General features: G+C 34.2%; 1 protein-coding gene across 5 annotated transcripts in view; it reads right to left on the minus strand.

Moving 5' to 3' along the window:
* Window positions 1-1376: 1376 nt before the first annotated feature.
* The window catches only part of POLK (DNA polymerase kappa), a 73336-nt gene continuing 51141 nt past the window's right edge, over window positions 1377-23571 (minus strand). For 4 of the 5 annotated variants that reach the window (XM_060637780.2, XM_060637776.2, XM_060637778.3 and 1 more), the window contains 9 exons: window positions 21589-21828; window positions 19849-19973; window positions 18507-18673; window positions 16186-16218; window positions 9022-9118; window positions 7021-7192; window positions 4221-5165; window positions 3135-3177; window positions 1377-2955 (listed from right to left, as the gene is read on the minus strand). In XM_060637780.2, the coding sequence (XP_060493763.1) occupies window positions 2880-2955; window positions 3135-3177; window positions 4221-5165; window positions 7021-7192; window positions 9022-9118; window positions 16186-16218; window positions 18507-18673; window positions 19849-19973; window positions 21589-21828 (1898 nt within the window). In that variant the 3' untranslated portion in view covers window positions 1377-2879. The remainder of the gene's footprint in view (window positions 2956-3134; window positions 3178-4220; window positions 5166-7020; window positions 7193-9021; window positions 9119-16185; window positions 16219-18506; window positions 18674-19848; window positions 19974-21588; window positions 21829-23571) is intronic. The other variant, XM_060637779.2, reaches the window with a different exon arrangement.

The raw sequence follows: 23571 nt of genomic DNA on the forward strand, positions 1-23571 counted from the left end.
CCGTAGGGAGGGGACCCTAGGAGCATTCTTGTACATACTTCCTAAGGAACATGTTCAATATTTTCCCCAAGACATTGTATCAGTTAGGGCTCTGAGCAGGAAAAACGTTTGTATTGTGAGATGAATTTAAGGACCATTTACAAAGGTGTGGGGGAACCACAAAAGATACCGCAGCACCCCAAAACTAGTAAGAGCAAGGCTCTGTTGCCACTCCCAGGCTGATGGGGTGAGGGAAGGAAAGGATTATCAGAAACTGAAGAGAGCAGAGAACACAGTATAAAGAAATTGTGACTAGGGGCACCTGGGTGGCTCAGTCAGTTAAGCATCTGACTTCAGCTCAGGTCGTGATCTCAAGGTTCATGAGTTTGTTGGGCTCTGCACACTCAGTCTCAGTGCAGAACCTGCTTTGGAACATCTGTCTCTTTGTCTCTGTCTCTCTCTCTGCCCCTCCCTCACTTATGCTCTCTCTCAAAAATAAACATTAAAACAAAAAACACAAAAAAACAGTTGTGACCTTCGGTCAAGGGACCTAACCTGCTCAAGATGATCATACCAAACTTACATGTGGGAATAAATACCCAACTTCATCTGCTTTCCTCCCTGAAATCTCCTGTAGTGGTTTCCCCATTGCCATGGCCCCTTACTAGACAAAAACATGGTCAAGGGCCAATAATTTGGCCAGTAATTTGGAGAGCAAATGGAAGAAAACCAACAAAGGTGTTTATTTAGGAGTGCAGTTGCTAGGTTAAGTGTACACATCTTCAAATTTACTGAAGAAGGGCAAACTGTTTTCCAAAGTGATTGTTTTCAAAAGTAGAGTTTACATTGCTCCACAACATCACCACAATTTAATATCATTGGATCTTTTCATTTTTGTGAATCTGGTAGGGATGTAGTGATACTTCTTTGTGGTTTTATTTTTTATTTCCCTATTTCTAAAATGGCTGAGAATTTTTCATATTTCGTGGCCATTTGGACTTCTTTTTATGTAAAGTGACATTTAAAGTCTTTTGTCCAAATTTCTATTGGCTATCTGTCTCTTTCTTACTAATACAGAGGAGTCATTTTTACCTTCTGGATTATATATTCTGGATACTAGTTTGGGCCAGTCAAATGTGTTGCAAATATGTTCTCTCAGGTGGTTCCCTATGTTCTGACCCTCTAAGTAGATAAGATCATAAGTGGTTATTCTTTGTAGTTTTGCTGTATTTCCTAAAAATACCTCAAAGCAAAATCATAATGAGAAGTAAAATGAGATGGATACATTAAATAGAAGAGAATGTGGAGAGAATTCGGGGCAAAGAGAATCAAAGACAAAGAATCAGAGGTGAGAAAAGAGTAGAAAAGTAAGAAAACCATTTTTATTGGCTAAAAGATCAATGAAACACTTCCAATTTTATTTTAAATTATTATTAAATATTACTAAATGATAACATTCAATTACATGAATCACATAGCTGAAAATAATTTCATATTTAAAGTTGAAAATACAGTAAAAATAAATCTGAGGCAAGATGGAAAAAACAAAATATGATACTATTAACTTTTCAAGACATTAAATCAGTGCTTTACTAAACTTAATTTTGTACAGAATTGAGATATATAAATCACATAAGAACTCTGAACTTGCCATAGCATAGGATAATAATTAGGCCTGAGACTGGCATAATAAATATAATAATACAATAATTTAAAGTCAGTGACCACTTTGGCCAAAAGTTGTATGAGATTCTAATTTAACCTATTCCTAAAATATTATTTCTTTATAAATTCAGATAATGAGCTATAACATGAAAAGAGACAACAAAAATATAAGAGGCAAAAGATTCAGTTCTTTAAAGGAGTAACAGAAAATGGCTTCCATTTCATGTTTCAATTAAATAATTGTTTTTTGAAAACAATTCTATTAATAGCACAAAAGTATTTGCAGTAACTACGATGATCACTATTAAGCTATCTTCTTTCATTAATATTAACAAAAATGTGATAGAAATATAAGATGAATGAGATGCTTTAATACACATTAATCTTTTGAATTACTTCTTTCTAAAGGGTTACAATAAAAATAAAGTGAGCGTACAATTTATCCTTTTTTATAGATCTGTGTAAAGTATAAACATAACTGTTAAGAAATGAAATACCACCACTTAAAAGTCCTATACAGAAATTAACACCTTGAATCTTACACTAAATATTGTTAAAGTGAGCCACATGCTTATTCATAAAGGAATTCTAAATAAAGAAATCAAAGGGATAATCAAATTTTAAAGAATTCTTTTAACACAGAAGATAATACTGTGATATTATTTTCCTGAAGATAACGAAACCTTCATGCTTGTTCTGCCCAGCTAATATTCTTCATAGAACTTAGAATAAATTTTAATTACGAAGGCTCACAAGGTATTTGAATATCCCAGGAGGTAAACTACGAATATATGAAGTTGTAGAAGTTACCAAAATCAAATATAGCAGTCCAATGCCAACAAAGTGGTTAAGTGCTGAAATATTATTATGCTAACATAGGTTTGTGAGAACCTCTGAGAGCCCTTATAAATATATTTTTATATTTATTATAAAATGTAATTACAAAAAAAATCATTTTCTGATTCCATTCCTAATTTCTCATTTTAAAATGACAGGACTGATTTCTGATTGATGTATAATAGAAGTGAAATTCTCTTGGTTATCCAAAATGTGTAAAGAAGTAAACTAGTCTATATTCCAAATTCATATGAAGGAAATGTCATTTGGGAAGGAATTATTGCACTTGTCTTTCACTAAATGAATTTGTAAACTTAATGAAGAACAAGAGATTTGTTGACTATAAAGTAACAAGTTTCAAGTAAGAATAAAATGTTCAATGGTAAAATGTTCAATATTCATTTAAAAAATGTATCAAGAGTGTGTCTGGGACTGTTTGGTTTTACTTTCTTTGACGATGAGTACATTCCTGGCCTGGAATGAAAAAGAACAGCAATTAAAATGCAAGAAGATATTTTTTAACTGTTTTGCAAATCACTGATTTTTAAAATTGTACTTGATTTATAAGAGCAGATTTTAACATTCCCTAAAAATTAGACCTCAAAATATAACAATTTTATAGCCAGCTTTGTTAAAACTCAAATTAGCCATACCTTTTTGTTTTTGTTGCAGTCTTTTGTGCTTGGCCTGAGGTATCTTTAGAGGAAAGAAAAGTCAAGAAATTCCATAATGAACAACATGAAATAATTATAAAGCTGTATAAAAATCTAAAGAGGTAAAGCTGACTGATTAAAGATAATAAAAACTTCCTTAGTACTACATAATTTATATGTAGACATACCAGAAACTAACTTTATAGCATTATTTCTTTGTAATTTACTTATTTTATCAGTATACACTTAATTTTATTTTTGAAGTTGAGTTAGACTCAGACTACCAAAAAACAACTTAAAGAGGCTTTCTGGTTGTGTGATTATAGTTAATTTACCACTGTGCCTTGGCAAAAGTTTTCTTAACGAATTTTTCTTTCTTCTTTTTTTAAATTGAAGTATAATTGACACACAGTGTTCTATTAGTTTCAGGTATACAACACAGTGATTCAACAAATGATATGCTGTGCTCACCACAAATGGAGCTATCATCTGTCACCATACAGTACTATTATAGTCCCATTGACTATATTCTCTATGCTGTACCTTTTATCCCTGTGACTTATTCCTTCCACAGGAATCTCATTTTTTATGAGATCACTTAGCTCCCTGAATTTATGAGTTCGTTCTGTGCTAAATCAAGCCCCAAATGGAGTTTTCCCAAAATGTAAAATCTAATGGCTTCGGTTAATTCTAACCTATGCTAATAAGGTAAATAACATTTTCCTAAATGGCAGCATACACAAACTATCCCTTTAATTGTATATGCTTCATATTTAACAACAATCTCAATTTTAATAAAACATTCCTATATAATCAAGTCCTTTAAAATGACTACAGGGGGCGCCTGGGTGGCTCAGTCGGTTGAGCGTCCAACTTCAGCTCAGGTCATGATCTCACGGTCCGTGAGTTCGAGCCCCGCGTGGGGCTCTGGGCTGATGGCTCAGAGCCTGGAGCCTGCTTCCGATTCTGTGTCTCCCTCTCTCTCTGCCCCTTCCCCATTCATGCTCTGTCTCTCTCTGTCTCAAAAATAAATAAATGTTAAAAAATAAAATAAAATAAAATAAAATAAAATGACTACAAACTCACCAGTACTTTTGGTGCTTTCTCTGGGTTGATTAGCTAGATTATCCTTTCTCAGTTCCTGGATAATGCCTTTATTTAAGCATATATCCACATGCATATTGAACAGGTTAAGATCTGAAGTCTTTTGTTCCAGGTTACAAATAGGACAAACTAGAGCTTGGGTTATTATCACTTCGGGTAAATAAGGCTGGGGGGATTCTTGCTGACTTGACCCCATATCTTCCAGTAAAACAGGGGAGAAAGAATTCTGATAATGTTGCTCAGTATTAAACGATTTCCTTGGAAAAACAGCACATTCCTCTTTGCTGTGCTTATCACTTAAAGCACCTACACTTTCTGCTTTAGGTGGGTTACCTTTAGTCTCTACTAGCTCTGCACAATCTACTGAATTGATTCCTGAATGCTTCTGATGGGTTTCATAATCCTGCTTCTCATGGAGTGAAAAAGAATGATGTACATTTTCTTTCCTGTTAACTTCTGTAGAGGAAGCATGTGAGCATGAGAACATTTTACGGTCTTCATTAATTGAAGATCCATCAAGACAGGCATCTACATGTTTATTAAAGGCTTCCAGACTGATGCTTCCTTGCTCCCTAAAGCAAATGGGACAGGTAAATATCTGAGACTTATTTGAATTCTCTGATGTTTCTAAATTCTCGTTCATCTTCTTTAAAACTTGGAATGAATCTGATGTCTGTAAACTTTGTGTATCCACAGCTTCACACTTAAATGTGTCTTGTTGGCTCCATTTCCTTTCTGATCGCTTTTTATCAAAGAAGCTCTTCTTTTGAGACATTTCTAGAGGTTTTAGAAACTGATCTTTGTCAGTTTTCTCTAGCATGTGCCCAGTAGCTGACAGAGCTTGGTTTCCAGCCTGTAAAAAGCCAATAATGCTCCTTTGTTGCTGTTTCTTGTCTTCTTCATTGGGAAAACTAGATAACCGTACACCTAAATTAAACCAACCACAATTAATTGCTTAACAAAGCCAATTCACTCATAATGCATAAAAATATTTTGCATAATATTGTTGTGACATATATACAAAAGGCTGTTTAGAGAAAAATAATAAGCAATACCGCATATATTCTGAATTAAAGGATGAGTTTTCAAAACAGGTACTTTGCATGAAATTTACATTCCTTTATAAAACTGGGTGTCACTAAATAGTATCTGTTGGGAGTTCGCATGATTATATAAGTCTTTCAATTAACATCTGACATAAGTTACCATTAAAGATCAACTAACTGAGGCACCTGGGTGGCTAGTTGGTTAAACATCTGACTTCTGCTCAGGTCATGATCTCACAGTGTGGGTTCAAGCCCTGCATCAGGCTCTGTGCTGACAGCTTAGAGCCTGGAGCCTGCTTCAGATTCTGTGTCTTCCTCTCTCTGCCCCTCTCCCACTTGCACTCTGTCTCTCAAAAAATGAATAAACATTAACAAATTAAAAAAAAAAAACCAACTAATTGAAGTCAATTTCAAAAACTCTTTAGCTCTTTTTTAGGTTCACAGCAATAGTGAGCAGAAAGTGCAGTTCCTACATATCCTCTGCCCGCACCACGCACAGCCTCCTCCAACTGACATATTGCACCAGAGTGGTACATTTGTTACAAATGATGAACGTATAGTGACACAACATTAACACTCAAAGCTCATAGTTTACATTAGGTTCACTCCTGGTGTTGTACATCCTATGGATTTTGACAAGTGTTTAATGATTTGTATCCACCATTATATAATCATACACAATAGTTTCACTGCCCTGGAAGTCCTCTGTGCTAAGTCTATTTATCCCTTCCTCACCCCTAACCCTTGACATACACTGATCTTTTCACTGTCTCCACAGTTTTGTCTCTTCCAGATTTCATAAGTTTGAATCAGACCGTATTTAACCTTTCAAACTGGCTTCTTTCTTTTAATAATAATAAATGTAATATAATAATATAATTTACATTTAAGGTGCCTCCATGTCTTTTTATGTGCATTTTTATTGTTTCCAATTTTGGCAATTATGAATGATGCTGTCATTAACATCTGCTCTTTAGATTTGGGGTCTTGTTTTTAGTTTATTTATTTATTTTGAGAGAGAGCGCAAGAGAGAGAGACAGCACAGAAGGGGCAGAGGGAGGGAAAGAGAGAATCCCAAGCAGGTTCTGCACTGTCAGCGTGGAAGCCCAGGCAGGGGCTCGAATTTCGGAACCATGAGATTGTGACCTGAGCCAAAGTTGGAAGCTTAACGGACTGAGCCACCCAGGTGCCCCGGCACTTTAGCTCTTTTATTTAACAAACTTTATTCAATCAATTTCAAGTGTGTGCTGTCTTTCATACATGAAAGCATGGCTAATAATCCACTCTTAGCAGTAAAGTTGGCATTTGGAGTGATTGTCCATATACCTCCTCTCACCCAATTCTCTTTAACCTAGTGTGATATTTTCTTGTTTGCTACAAAAGTATTAATGTGTTTATCATAAGGTGGTGCCTCAGATACCAAAACAGTATTACAAAACATAGTGAGTATATGCACTAAATTCACTTTCATAAAATCTGAAAAGTTTAAAATTCTGAAACATACCTAGCCCGAAGGATTTCACTAAGTAGTAAGGAAAAGAACAACTTTATCTGGTTCTTATGGGGATTAAATTAATGAGCATTGTTCCACCTATATCAGGTTCTAAGAATTAAGAAAAATGGCAGCATAGGTACAAACTCCTCAACAGGTTTAAGAGATAAAACGAAGGAGAGACTATTTCCCAAGTTAATTTATTTGGGAAGGTCTAGCAGATTTAAGGAAAAACAAGTCATACCCATAAGTCTTAATCTCAAGGGATGTGGAAAATCAGCATCGATTTCTGTTCTTAGCAAGTCTTTAGCAATAGCAAATATTTCTTCTGCAGTAGAAACAACAGATGAAACTGTACATGCACGAGTTTTTACTTCAAAATTTACATTCTTCAGTTTAATGGTAACAGTTCTACCCTGCAACAAACAGAATACATTGTTACATATGGCTTTCTAACTTCTAGAAAAAAGTTAATTTGTAGGTTACAAAAATTTAGAAAGATCTCTTAAATACACATAATATAGAAGTATAATCAATTATTTATAAAACATGGTAATGAAATCTGCTAAAAAGAATAACTGAAATATCTAAAAATCCCATTTTAGCCAATAATTATTACTCCCCTCACACTTACTGTGTGTCTACTGTATGCTAGATACTATGCTAAACCATTTGCACATAAGAACTCCCTTTACAGTTACTGTTTAATGGGTACAGGGTTTCAGTGTGGGATAATGAAAAAACTCTGGAGATTAATAGTGGTGATGGTTGCACAATATGAATGAACTCAATATGACAGAAATGTAACTTAAAAATGGTTAAAATGATAAATTCTATGTTATGTGTATTTTATTACCCCCTGGAGGTTCTGAGTGTGGGTTGACTTATTAACTCACTTCCAAAGAATAGAGTATGAAAGGGAAAAATAGTAACTTCACAGTGGAGAAGCCTAGCAAACACTAACTTAACCAGGTGACAACGGTTAGTATCATTTATGATACCTTGTAGTTATCATATACCCTGATAGGATGTAATGAGGACAGTTCACTTCTGGTACTCTTTCTAAAAATTCATAACCTGGTCTAATCATTAGAAAAACATCACCCAAACCTGGATGGAAAGACATCTTGCAGGATACCCGGCCAATACTCCTTAAGACTGTTAAGGTCATGAAAAACAAGGAAATACTCATAAACTTTCACAGATTAGAGGAGATTGGGAGACATGACAACTAAACACAGCGTGGTTCCCTGGACTGAATCCTGGAACAGAAAGAGGACTTTAATGGAAAAAGAGTAAAATCCAAATAATGTCTGGAGGTTAGCCAATAGAAATGTGCTAATGTCAGTTTATTAGCTTCGACAAATGTACTGTAATAATATAGCTATGATAATACAGGGTATATCAGAACTCTCTATATTATCTTTGCTACTTTTCTTATAAATCTAAGATGATTCCCAAATTACAGGTTTATTAAAACAATTTTTTTTAAAAATCTTCACACTCAGGTATGATAGAAAAGGATTATAAGATATATAATGTACTTATATAGATATCCCATTCTTTGTAATAACCTTTGTTGTTTTGGGGGGTTTTTTGGTAATAACTTTTGAATACCTTTGTGCTACACTTTGTAAAAACGCCACCTCTGGTTTGAGAGTTTGGAAAAATACTACATATAGATTGTTGTGAGTGAAGGTTATAAAATAGAAATTCAGGGTCTTCAAGGTTTTGTTCTCAGTATGTTAAACAATCTGGAATTCGAGAATTGAAACAAAATGCCTATTTTAGAAAATCGTTGTCTACCTGAGGAAAACATTAAAAGATGGTTGGAAAGACATTTATAATAAGTAAATACAGTTCTAGGGAAATCATTACCTTTGCTTTATTCTCTAATGCCATTATAAGTCTGATTCTGAACTTATTCAAATGTACTCCTCAAGTAGTATAAACTCTGGAATTATACTGGAGCCAGCCCACCCTCCTAAGTTGTTTCTTCATCGACTGATCTCAGTATAGGCCTCAATTATGGGTCAGAATTGAATTTGTCTCTCTTGGGGATACTCTATATTTCTCAATTTATTGAGAAACTGAATCTATCTCTATTGGGGATTACTCTTTATTTATTGGGGATACTCAATATTTCTCAATTTGTACTCAGATGCAAAATCTAACTCTTCCTTTAAGGTAGTATTTTATTATTAAAAAATGTTAAATCTAAGAACACTACATCTAAATAAAGTACCTTTAATCCTTCTTTCTGCAGATCTTGAGCAAGTTCACTGCAAAGTTCCTGGCACAAGCTATACTGTTCTTCTGCTTTACTCATTTCACTGAATGTCCTAAAAAGACAAGAATGATTTTGGTGCACAGAGTAAACTATAATTCAGGATAATTTAGGAATGAGATAGTATGTTTTAATGGCCTGTCATTAAGTTATATTTTTCTGCAGTACAAAACAAAATTTTCAGATGAACTAAGATATAATTAAGAAAAAACATCTAAGATCTACATGAATAATGGGAGATCATTTATAGTTAAACTGATTTCACCTATAGTAGTTTTTTTAAAAGGAGGTTAAAGTCTGATATATCGCAAAAATAAGAGAAGGGATAAAAACTGTATGATCATTTCAGTATCTGCAGAAAAAGCATTTGACAAAGTATGACATCTACTCATGATAAAAAAAAAAATAACTCAACAAAGTAGGTTTTAGAGGGGTGCCTGGGTGGCTCAGTCAGTTTAGTGACCAACTTTGGCTCAGGTCATGATCTCACAGTTCGTGGGATCAAGCCCTGCGTTGGGCTCTGTGCTGACAGCTCAGAGCCTGGAGCCTGCTTCTGATTCTGTGTGTGTGTGTGTGTGTGTGTGTGTGTGTGTGTGTGTGTGTGTCTGCCTGCCCCTCCCCCATTTGCTCTCTGTCTCTTTCCCTCTCAAAAATAAATTAAACATTAAAAAAATGTTAAGTATGTTTAGAGGAAACATATCTCAACATAAAAATGCCTTATATGAAAAACCCATAGCTAACATCATATTCAATGGGGAAGAACTGAGAGCCTTTCCTCTGAGGTCAGGTACAATACAAGGATGTCCACTTTTACCACTTTTATTCACCAAAATACTAGAAGTCCTAGCCACAGCTATCAGACAACAAAAAGAAATAAAAGGCATCCAAATTGGTAAGAAGTAAATCTTTTCAGGGGCGCCTGGGTGGCGCAGTCGGTTAAGCGTCCGACTTCAGCCAGGTCACGATCTCGCGGTCCGTGAGTTCGAGCCCCGCGTCGGGCTCTGGGCTGATGGCTCAGAGCCTGGAGCCTGTTTCCGATTCTGTGTCTCCCTCTCTCTGCCCCTCCCCCGTTCATGCTCTGTCTGTCTCTCTCTGTCCCAAAAATAAATAAAAAACGTTGAAAAAAAAAATTTAAAAAAAAATAAAATAAAAAATAAAAAAAATAAAGAAAATAAAAAAAAAAAAGAAGTAAATCTTTTCACTATTTGTAGAAGACATGATACTATATATAAAAACCTTGAAAGATTCCACTAAAGAGCTACTAGAACTAATAATGAATTCAGTAAGGTTGCAGGATACAAAATCAATGTACATAAATCCACTGCATTTCTATACACTAATTATGAAGCTATGGAAAAAGGAATTAAGAAAACAATCCCATTTACAATGTACTGAAAATAATAAATACCTAAGAATAAACTAAATCAAAGAGGTGAAAGACCTGTACTCTGAAAACTATAAAACACTGGTAAAAGAAATTGAAGACAACACAAAGAAATGGAAAGACATTCCATGTGCATGGATGGGAAGAACAAATATTGTTAAAATGTCTATACTACCCAAAGCAATCATAGATTAAATGTGATCTCTGTCAAAATACCAACAGCATTTTTCACAGAACTAGAACAATCCTAAAATTTGTATGGAGCCCCAAAAGACCCTGAACAGCCACAGCAATCTTCAAAAAGCAAAGCAAAGCTGGAGATAACACAATTCCAGATTTCAAGTTATACTACAAAGCTGTAGTAATCAAAACAGTATGGTACTGGAACAAAAACAGACACATAGATGAATGGAACAAAATAGAAATCCCAGAAATAAACTCGACAAAGGAGGCAAGACTATGCAATGGGAAAAAGACAGTCTCTTTAAGAAATTATGTTGAGAAAACTGGACAGCTACATGCAAAAGAATGAAACTGGACCACTTTGTCACAGCATACACAAAAATAAACTCAAAATGGATTAAGGACCTAAATGTGAGACCTGAAACCGTAAAAATCCTAGAATAGAGATAGAGAACAAGCAGTAATTTCTCTGTCATTGGCCATAACAATATCTTTCTAGATACGTCTCCTGAGGCAAGGGAAACAAAAGCAAAAATAAACTATTGGGACAACATCAAAATAAAAAGCCTATGCACAGCAAAGGAAACAACCAACAAAAACAAAAGACAACCTACTGAATAGGAGAAGATATTTGCAAAATGACATATCTGATAAAGGGTTAGTACCCAAAACATATCAAGAACTGATACAACTAAATACCACCCCCCCAAATAATACAATTAAAAAATGGGCAGAAGCCACATTTCTCCAAAGAAGGCATCCAGATGGCCAACAGAGACACATGAAAAGATGCTCAACATCATTCATTGTCAGGGAAATACAAATCAAAACTAAATGAGATATAACCTAGGGGTGCCTGGGTGGCTCATTCGGTTGGTCATCCAATTCGACTCAGGTCATGATCTCACAGTCTATGAGTTTGAGCCCCGCATCGGACTCTGTGCTGACAATTCAGAGCCCTGGAGCCTGCTTCGGATTCTGTGTCTCCCTCTCTCTCTGCCCCTTCCCTGTTAATGCTCTGTCTCTCTGTCTCAAAAATAAATAAAACATTAAAAATAAATAAATAAATAAATGAGATATAACCTCATACCTGTCAGAATGGCTAAAATAAAAAACTCAAGAAACAACAAATGTTAGCAAGGGTGTGGAAAAAGGGGAACCCTCTTGCACTGTTGGTGGGAATGCAAACTGGTACAGCCACTGTGGAAACAGTATGGAGGTTCCTCAAAAATTTTTAAATAGAACTACCTATAATCTAGTAATCACACTACTGGGTATTTACCCAAAGAATTTGAAAACACTAATTTGAAGGGACATGTGCACGCTTACGTTTACTGCAGCATTATTTATAATAGCCAAATCATGGGAGCAACCCAACTGTCCATTGATAGATGAATGGATAAAGAAGATGTGGTATATATGTATGCATGTGTACACATATATATATGTATACACACACACACACACACACACACACACACACACACAGCAATGGAACATTACTGAGCCATAAAAAAGAATGAAATCTTGCCATTTGCAATGATGCAAATGGATCTAGAGCATATAATGCTAAGCAAATAAGCCAGGCAGAGAAAGACAAATACCATATGATTTCACTCATATATGGAATTTAAGAAGCAAAACAAACAGAGGAGAAAAAAAGAGACAAACAAACAAACAAAAAACCAGACTTGTAACTCTAGAGAACAAACAGATGGTTACCAGAGGGGAGGTGGTTAGGGGGATGGATGAAATAGGTGAACGGGATTAAGAGTACTTATCTTGATGAGCACTCAACAATATATGGAACTGTTGAATTACTACACTGTACACCTGAAGCTAATATAACATATTAACTACATATACTGGGATTTTTAAAAAGTTGATTACAGTCACTAACAGATTATGATAATGCCCTCAGAACTTATAACACATTATTATATACATGTACATAGACTGCTACAGAGGGTTATCTTAAGAAAGTATATATGAGAACATTATTCCAATTACTGTTCATCTACTTTTTGGAATAGAAGTATTTTCAAGTAGACTTAAGGGGGTTGTTCCTGGCACCTAGGTAGAGTTAGTCTAACAGACAACTGGAAATGGAGGGCTGGTGATATTAAATGTAGAAATTTGAATTCATCTGCACCCAAGTATTGAAAGTAGGCAAGGGATCATCTTAACATAAAAGAGGAAGATGCTAAAAAGAGACCAGGGTAATGAGTTAAAAATCCTGAGCAGAGGACTATTCAGTAAAGAATACCCAGTTCTCCTCCAACCAATATTTCCAGCTTCCCAATCATTTAAATTTCTCCAGAATATTTTATGTATAAGCAAACAAATAAACATTTTCTCTTAATTTTTTATATAAACTGTAGAATATTAGACACACTGTTCAGCATCTTTTCAATTCATCCTGGTTGAGATTTCCTTATGAATAAATAATTCCCTCATTTGTACATGGCAGCCTAATATTTTAATTTAAAGATGTAAGATCATTGAACCAATTCTCTAGATATTTAAGTTACTTTCTATCTTTTACTATCACAAAAAAACATAATGAATAATCTTGTATACATGTAAAATGACATGTGATTACATGTGTAAAATGAATTCCTAGAAAAAGAACTATGGGATCAAAGTACATGTGTATCTGTGATTTTAAGAGCCATTGCCAAAATGCTTCACCCCTGGGGTAGGCAAAATAATAGTCCCCAAAGATGTCCAAATCCTAATCTCTTGGAACCCAGTACATTACATGATAAAGGGTACATTGCAGATATGATTAAGTTAATATAGGGAGAGTATCCTAAATGGTCCAGGTGGGTCCAATGTAATCTCAAGGGTTCCCTTAAGAAGAAAGCAGGAGGGTGAGTCGGATAAAGATGAGATGCTAGGTCTGAAGATGATGAGTCAAAGAATGCAAGCAGCCTCTAGAAGCTTTTGGCAAGGAAATGGATCCTCCCCTGGATCTTTAGAAAGCATGCAACCCTGCTAATACCTTAATTTTAGGACTCCTGACCTTCAGAACTGTAAGAGAATAAATTTGTGTTCTTTTAAGCCACTAGATCTGTGGTCATTTGTTATAGGACCAGTAAGAAACCAGTACACTCCCTCCAGAGTTTATAGCTATTTTACTCCCACAGTCTTATCAATAGGGTATCTTTGCCAACCCATTGGTGAAAAGGCTTTCTCAGAGAACCTTCAATCTGTATTTCTTAAACTATAAAGATTGGGAATATTTCCAATGTTTTAACAGGCATCTGTACTGCTTCTCTGTTGAGTAGCTCTTTCTTCATTTTTTCCTATTGGCTTGCTGGCCCTTTCTCCCACCTCACCTCCCCGACTATGTAGCTTCTTTCTTTTTTTTTTTTTTTTTTTTTTTAAGTTTTTATTTAAATGCCAGTTAGTTAGCAAACAGTTTAATATTAGTTTCAAGTGTAAAATACAGTGATTCAACACTTCCATACATCTGATGTTCATCACAACATGTGAACTCCTTAATTCCCATCACCTATTTCACCCATACACACACCCACCTCCCTTCTGGTAACTTCAGTTTGTTCTCTATAGTTAAGAGTATTCAGGGGCACCTGGGTGGCTCAGTCAGTTAAGCGATCTACTTGGGTTCAGGTCATGATCTCATTGTTTGTGTGTTTGAGCCCCACATCAGGCTCTGTGCTAACAGCCGCCTGCTTCTGATTCTGTGTCTCCCTCTCTCTCCACCCCTCCACCGCTCATGCTCTGTGTCTCAAAACTGAATAAAAATTTTTAAAAAAAATTTAAAGTGTTTCTTGGTTGCCCCTTTTCCCCCTATGCTTGTTTTTGTTTCTTAAATTCCACATATGAGTGAAATCATATGGTATTTGTCTTTCTTTCTGTGACTGGCTTAATTTTGCTTAGGATTATACTCTCTAGCTCCATCCATGTTGTTGCAAATAGCAAGATTTCATTCTTTTTTTTGTGGCTGCATAATATTCCATTGTGTATATATACCACATCTTCTTTATCCATTCATCTGTTGATGGATCTTTCCATAAATTGTCTACTACAGATAATACTACTATGAACATCAGGGTGCATGTATCCCTCTGAATTAGTATTTTTGTATTCTTTGGTTAAATACCCAGTAGTGCAATTGCTGGATTGCTTCCAACAGTATGAGGAACTTCCATACTGTTTCCACTTCCAAACTGCATCAATTTGCATTCCTACCAACAGTATAACAAAGTTCCCCTTTCTCCAAATCCTTGCCAACATGTGTTGTTTCTTGTGTTGCTGACTTTAGCCTTTCTGACAGAGGTAGTGTGAGGTAATATCTCATTGTAATTTTGATTTGTATTTCCCTGATGATGAGTGATGTTGAGCATCTTTTCATGTGTCTGTTGGCCATCTGGATTTCCTCTTTGGAAAAATGTCTGTCCATGTGTTCTTTCCATTTTTAACAGGATTATTAATTTTTTGGGTGTTGAATTTTGTAAGTTCTTTATATATTTTGTATACTAACCCTTTATTGGATATGTCATTTGCAAATATCCTTTCCCATTCTGCTGGCCCTTTCCTAACAAATGTTAATATTAGCTAATATTAATATTCTTGGGTAGTAAGTAATATTCTCAATAACAAAAGAGAAAATGGAAGAAAAAATTCATTAAATAGGACAGTACTATCTCAATTTTGGATGCGCCCCCCCCCCCACTTCTTTTCCTTTGATTGCTTTTATGTAAATCACAGCCTAAAACAGAAATTTTTATCAAACTCATTTATTGAATATGTTGTCTTGTAAAAGTCATTCAGCTTTTCTGATAAAAAATAGTATATGTGAGGGGTGCCCAGCTGGCTCAGTTGGAAGAGTGTGGGACTCTTGATGTTGGGATCATGAATTTGAGCTCCACATTGGGTATAGAGATTACTAAAAATAAATAAGTGAACTTAAATATAATATATGTGAAAAATGAACACAACCTTGTACTAGACCAGTGGTTCTTAAACATTTCAGTGGAACGCTGGTGTTTGGAGGAGAGATAATTGAGGGGCTTTTCAATGACATATTTCCCAAAACAATAAACTCCCCTCAGGATTTCATTTGACTGCCAGACAAGATTACAAACCACTTGAACTAGGTCCCCTCTAAGCTCTCTTTCATCAAGCTTACTATTTGATGCTTATGTACATTCACCAATATTTGGAAAGTTTCAGGAGTAATTTCCATGGTGCCTTCTTAAATCTCCCAAATAACTACCCAGTATAATTTTTCTTATCAACAAGGCTAAAAATTAAGATTTAGAATCCTAAAATGCTTGGTTTTCACTGAAGAGAAGCAAAACTAACACTAAAAAAATTAACTGCAGTTAAATTTTTTCCCACTGAGAGAATGGCAAGCAAAGGTAATAAAGCACTGTACTGGGATATTTACTTTAGTAGTGTCAATTACTGAAAAATGTCATTTGGTTTGCAAACAGATTTTTCTGTTTCAGTGATATTTTACTAAAAATTAAAAATCAGTTAAAAAGAACATGAATTATGAACAATTAATAATAACAAAACATTACCTCTCAACGCTCATGCTTTTCCTATCTCCATCCCTTGAAATGAAAAAAAAGAAAAAAAGTTTTCTTTGCATTCTCAAAGAAGGCTCAGTTCCATTTAGTCAACTAAGAGGATTTAATATATCAATTACCATTTAAAAATCTCAGTAATGTTTTTTGTTAAAATTTATACACCGTGAGAAACTGAGTTTTTTAAATCTCAAAATAAAACTATCAACAAAGAATATAGATAAGATGCTAATATGATTATGTGTGTAAAGGATCCAGTCTATCTCTATCAAAGAGAATAAATATGAAAATAGGTTGATATTATAAATTGCTTCTGTTAAAAGCCTGAATATCAAAACCATGACTTACAGAAACCAATAGGAGTAAGAAGCATAATCATTTGCAGTTATACAATATATGTAATTAAATATCAATTACCTAGTTTTTGGCCATGTATATTAACTTCACTCTCTTATAGTTACTTATTACTCATTTTTACTATATATAAACTTCAGTTAGAATTTGGACACAGTAGTAGGATGATTGGGAATCTAATCCATCTAGTTTGGTTGGATTCTAGCTGTCCTGATAGGAGTAATTGAAACCAAAAAGCTGAAATGATATGTAGATTATTCGTTTTTCACATACTGAATGAACCTATTAGGAATAAGGCACTGTTCTAGGCATTGGGCATATAGTTATGACCAAAACAGAGCAAGTTCCTATCCTTAAGAAACATATCTTAGTGGAGGGAGACAAGTAAACAAATACAGAAGTAAATATGGAATATGTTAGCAGTTGAGAATAACTACAGATTAAAAAATAAAGCAGGATAGGGGAATAGAGAATGTACATAGAAGAGAAGGGAGGTTTGATATATTATAAATTACCTATGCGTTTCACTTCAGCATTACCTACATCTTTAAATACCACAGTTTAATATATGCTATGTTATATCAAGAACCATATTATTTTCAAGCACTATGGAAATAAAAAGAGGATAATTCTTAGATTAAAGAAGAAAGTCTTATTTCCCATTACCTTCAAATATTAGACTATGCATAGTAATGTGATTTCCTTCTCTGATCTTTCATTATATCCACTTAAGATCAAAGTCAGCTCACTATGAGCTTAAGAATGAGGAACATGGAGATACTGCACAACCTGCAATGTCTACAAGATTTAGCAGGTTTAATTATTTTATCAAACTTCTTTCATATGTCTCCTCAGTAATCTTCCTGCTTTCCTTTAGTTTAAGAATCAGAATACCAAGGAGTTATTTTGAGGGCAGGCTGACAGGATGATAACAAAATTATAAAAATAGTGCCCATTGTTAATTCCCATTCTTTTTTAAAATTCCTTCTTTTCACCCACTCCCAACCGTGTATGCTTTAGCTCTAAGATACTTCTTTTTAAGACTGAGATCAAAGAGTGGCAGGGAAAAATCCTAGGGCCTCTCCTCTAGCTGTTTCCTTTTCTCCTACATCTTTGTATGGCTGGCCACTTCAGGTCCCGGCCTCTGGGGGGGACATAATCATTTGCAGTTATACATGTAATTAAATATCAATTACCTAGTTTTTGGCCATGTATATTAACTTTGCTCTCCTATACTTACTACTCATTTTTACTACTCAATAGAACTTCAATTAGATTATGGATCATGCCTCTGGATCATGGCTGCAACCCCCTACTCTTAAGGCCCAAGTCATTTTCCCGTCCCTTACTCTGCCTTACTTTCTTCATTTGTTTATTTGGTTACTTCCTGTTTCCCACACTATTATGTAAACTTCATGAAGGCAGGAGTTTGTCTTGTTTCCTAGTATTCTTCCCAGTGCCTAGAACAGTACCTAACAACGTAATTAGTCAGTACTGAATGAATCTGTCAATTATTTACAAATCTGGAAAAGAAAAGAAATATAGTTGTTAGTTCAGAAAGCCTTTCAAAGAATTAAAGAGATTAAATCAAAGAGATTAAATCTCTTTGCTTAAGGGGTAAATTCTGGAATATGAGCCACTTTCCTTCCTCAGCAATCACAACACCATTGTCGTTATGTTCTAAATGAAAAATAAGACAGGTACAGAAAAGAAAGAACTCATCATGCCTCTTGTCTATCTACCCAATTGCTGTGGCCAACAGCCAAAAAGTGATTCTTTGTTCCTCTTTTCCTTTCCTCCCACCTCCAATCTTTTGACTTTAATTCAAAAATTATATTCTGGAATGAACTAGCCTAAAAAAATTTTTAAACATATTATCCTTAGAGCCTCCATGTCAATGGTTAATATTGCTATTTCAGCAAATGATAAAGAAAAAACAAAATGACTATACACATAGATACCTTGCCAGGAGTGTTGAACCTAGACCCAGGGAAATATGAAGGAAATGATGCCAAGATGTTTCAGAGAAAAGAAGAGAAAGTAATGCCCTCTGTTGGTAGAGTTCTGTACAAGTAATAATTCCAAGGGCCTTTAACATTTTCTCTGTAACTTTTCCTATCCCAGACACCTAGAAAAGAGTCAATATTTATCATTAATAAAGTTTTACATTAAGGCAAGAACAGATATTTAACCTCATTATACCTTTTATAACCAATAAAAGGTACGAATAATGTAACTATCTTCACAAGTCATGCAAGAAAACTGCTTTAATTATTTTTGGGCACATCTAAACAAGTGCTATAAGGAATTAAAATTTTTAAATTTCAGGTAATTTGAAAAAGTATTAAGAAAAGAATTCTATTATAGAAACTTAGAAAATGGAATAAACAAATTAAAAAAAAACAGCAAAACTTATGAATCTTTAGTATACTATTATCTGTTGTGACCCACTAAAGCTGTTATGTTCCAAAGTTCTCTGACCCCAGAACTTTTTTTTTAATGGAACATCTACTCATACCTTGAAAACCACACTGGAAAATGCTGCTTTATAGTTACATGTTATATATTCTAAACTATTCAGTGATCATACATTATATTCTTTGAACTGCTTCTTAGCCTTTTGGCTAAGATCAAGTGTAGTACATTATATTCTTCGATTACAGCCTTTGTTCTGAGCATTGAGAGATTTTTATTTAAATCTACTCCTATACATTATGTTGAGCAAGAAAATTAAGCCCCCAGAACATCAAATAGTGTCTAGTGTAATTATTGTTTTTTAAAAAAGCATATATATGCAGAAAAATCTACAAGCTGTAAAAAATAGTAAAACACACCCTTTCTCTTACCCTGAGGGATCATTTTACCATTTTAAAGATAATATTTTTTTTGGTCAAAACAAATTTCTAAATCTCTGAAGTCTCATACCTATTGATCTGGTGGCACCTAGACTTTAGAACTAAAATAGTATATTAAGTTATAGCTGAAAGGACTCTTCCAAGTATTCTTTTTATTTCTGTTCTTCTTAGTAGCAGTACACTTAAAAATCTTTCATCTATTACTTTCTTAAAAATTTTCAGCAAACAAGCTTCTTAAACCTCAGTTTAGGGTTTCATACAAAGATTTCTTCAAGCCCAAACTCAATCATCCATTTTACTTCTTGCTTGTTACCTATACCTCTAGAACTTTTCAGCAAAGAATGATTATTACCATCCTAAATAGTGTCTCTTCCGAGTATATTTATATGAATACATATATGTTTATTTATATAAATAAAATTTATATAAATTCTATATAAAATCTCACCTTTCTAATGGGTAAGTCCTTGATGAAATCCATCACAGCTTCTCTATTGGGGAGAATTTGGTATTGTCCATTTGGTTTATTCTTATCACTGCATACTTTTGCTAACATTGTATTTGGGGCAATGCCTTAAAAGAAGAACACCCTGATGACTCAAAGAAGTTGACATATATGATTTTAAAATATATGATGACAATACTGAAAAAAAATGGTGAGTACAAAACATCTGAAATGATGTGGAATGGTACTTTAAAAATAACATTTGATAACTTCCTATCTCCTCAGGGCTCGATATGATTTTAGGAAAAGGAAATGTAGTAGTTACTGTGACAGCAAAAATAAGGAACATTTAATCTCTCCATGGTATCTTATTTTATTTTTAAAAATTTTTAATGTTTATTTATACTTTTGGGAGAGACAGAGTGACACAGCATGAGCGGGGGAGGGGCAGAGAGCGAGGGACACACAGAATCTAAATCAGGCTCCATACTCTGAGCTGTCAGCACAGTTCAAACTCACTAACTGTGAGATCATGACCTGAGCCGGGGTCAGATGCTTAACTGACTGAACCACCCAGGCACCCCTCTCTCCATGGTATTTTAAAGTCTACGAGTAATTTATGACTTTAAGTAATATTATTAGTTTATGTACTATTTTTAGTAGCAATACAGGGCTGACTTACAGAAAAGATCCAGAATATAACTTAGGATGGATGTTCACTCTTTGAAAAGGTCTTCTGTATAGATTATCCACATAAAAAAAATCAGGGCGCCTGGGTGGCTCAGTCAGTCAAGCATACAACTTTGGCTCAGGTCATGATCTTGCAGTTTGTGGGTTTGAGCCTCACGTTAGGCTTTATGCTGACAATTCAGAGCCTGGAACAAGCTTCGGATTCTGTGTCTCCCTCTCTCTCTGCCCCTCCCCTGCTTATGCTCTGTTTCTCTCTGTCTCTTAAAAATAAGTAAATGCTGTAAGAAATAAAATAAAAAATAAATTTAAAAATATCAAATATTCTAGGTTGCATTATACTTAAAACAATGATAATAAAATACATGCATTCTTTTCATGTTATACACAAAGCAAATTAATACTTTTCAGGAAGGTGTTTTAAAATCTCTAGGAGTCTCAATGAGTAAGATAACTTAAAATACTCAAATAGAGTCATTAAGTGATTCATTTCTATTTTTATACACATCCTACTAAAATTTGTTACTTATTCTCACACTTTGGCATAGAAAGGAAAGATTAATGTAATCATAATATGGCTTTTATAAGATAATGTTAAGACACAATGATACCCTCATGGGTTACTGACAGTTGTGAAGCTCTTTTTCCCTTCACTAGCTGGCCCTAGATTGCTATGTAGCTAGTTGGGGTTTTTTCTATCTTCTACTTTGTGGTCAGCTGGGGTCTTTCCTGAACTGTAATCCTGGACAGGGCTGAAGTCTTCAAAGGGAAAACCAATAAAGCTAAACCAATTAAAATATTGAATGCTTAAAAAAAGGATAGCTACATTAGATTTATGAAAGTTTTTTCTTTGGGCTCATGGGCCTTTCTGCTGAATTCCAATTTACCTGTAGGTTCACAGTATTCTGAATAGGTAAAGTCATTAGAAACTGAAATCATAAAGGGTAAGTAAAATGTCACTATATACTTCATAACCAGAAACTACTAATATTACACTTATATTAGCCAGTCTGAAATTTTTAACTATGGGGTAGTCATCAAATCCCTTTTAAGTACCTGCACTGGCTGTCAATGTTGTTTTTTGCTCAATTCTGAAACGAATTTCCTTTACGGCTTCCTCGGCTGATGTTCCAAAAACAATCGCATTTTGGAGTATTTGAGGATTATTTTGATCTTCAGAGTTTGCTTGGAAAGGATTTCCTTGGGGGTGCAAATCAGGAGGAATGTCATTAAAGAGTAGTGGAGGGATGGATCGCTCCTGCTCACTCACTTTATTCACTTCTTCTCCGGGTTTATCTAAATTATAAACAGGAACAGTAATTATCTTCATAAATACAAAAGTACATACTTCATAAATTAGGTTTCCCTACATTCTTTTTAAAGACAAAGCAAATCTAGTTTAGTTTTGTTTCTCTTTTTTTTTTTTTAGTTTTGTTTCTAAGAACCAAGATGACAAATGTTATTTATATTTTGTAACTGTTTAACAAAGAAAATACTGATTCTAAGTTTTTCTTAAAAGGAATATTATCTATTTCCATGATATACACTTTAAGAAGAAACATCCTATGTAAAACTCACTAATTTGTGTACCATACATAAATTAACTAAAATCTAGAAATGGGCCTAGTCACATTACTTCTTTTTTTTTTTTTTTAAAAGCTTTTTTTCCCTTACTCATTAAATTAGAATTTAGGATTGAGGAAAAATGCATTAGCAATCAAGAATAATTATGCTGAGAAATAAAGTTTTTTTAGAGAGAAAAAAACCTTCCATTTTCTTCACGGAAGAAACTTTTCAGACATTAAATACTCTCAATTTCCTTCTTTCAAATGCTGATTTTAATTTTGACTTGCTTACTTATAAAGTACCACTTTTACTAAGGGCACACTTGAAATAAATAGTAATTACTGTTGGAAGTTACGCTTCTTTAAATATACAAATTATTAAGGTCTGATCAGATTAACTCTGGTCCAAGTTTAAGGGAAAGAAGCCTTTATTATTACCAGTAGGCTATAACCTTGAAAGTAAAATAAAAATAGTAATCTAGTTATTGCCTCATTTTAGTTGCATTTTTCACAATTGGACTGTAAAATATACTCAAATTTATGCCAATATCAAAAATGTCCTCATTAAATCCATTAAATCCATTAAAGACTACTTTCAGGGCTTAATGGAAAAGAAATGCAGTTTAAATGTATTTATAAAAATTAAGATTAACAACAGAAATTTCTGATCTCTTCATAATTTTATTACATATAAATGTTTTCTATATTAAGATAAATGCAGAAGCAAAAATTAAATTTCTGGTTTCAAGACACATATAAATGCATATTACTTAAAAAACGAACAACTAGGACTTTTAAGGAAGGTTTTTTAAAGATAATACAAATAGTATGACAAACCACCAGATTAGTTTCAAATTTTAAAGCATCTAATTTGAATTAAGTTACAGAAAGATGTTTTCTAAATCTGAATTCCTAGGAAATCTGAATTCCTAGGCCATATACAAAATAAGTCTTATTTATAAACTTAACATTAGCAGTTATTTATGTGCCTCAGCTGCTTTCATTTTCCAAATTCTATTTTTAAAATGATGAACATTTCAGGCACACCTGGATGGCTCAGTAAGTTAAGCATCTGACTTTGGCTCAGGTCATGATTTCACAGTTCATGAGTTCAAGCCCCACATTGGGCTCTAAACTAACAGCGCAGACCCTGCTTGGGGCTCTCTCTCTCTCTCTCTCTCTCTCTCTCTCTCTCTCTCTCTCTTTCCCCGTTCCTCTCTCTCTCTCTCTCCAAGTGGGTAAATTAACTTAAAAAAAAAACTTTAAAATAAGTAAATAAATAAATAAATAAATAAAATGTTAAACATTTCATAAGGCATTATGACTGTGGCAAAGTTGAAAGGTCCGCTTTTCCCCATCTGTATGCGTAAAAGTCAAGGTAAAGAGAGCTGCAGAAAAACGGCAAACCAGTTCATAAGCCCCTTATACAGAGTTCCTTATGCCATGTTTTGTACCTCATGAGTCCATCACAGTA

This window comes from Panthera onca, chromosome A1 (assembly GCF_046562875.1).
Source record: "Panthera onca isolate mPanOnc1 chromosome A1, mPanOnc1 haplotype 2, whole genome shotgun sequence".
NCBI lineage: Eukaryota > Metazoa > Chordata > Mammalia > Carnivora > Felidae > Panthera > Panthera onca.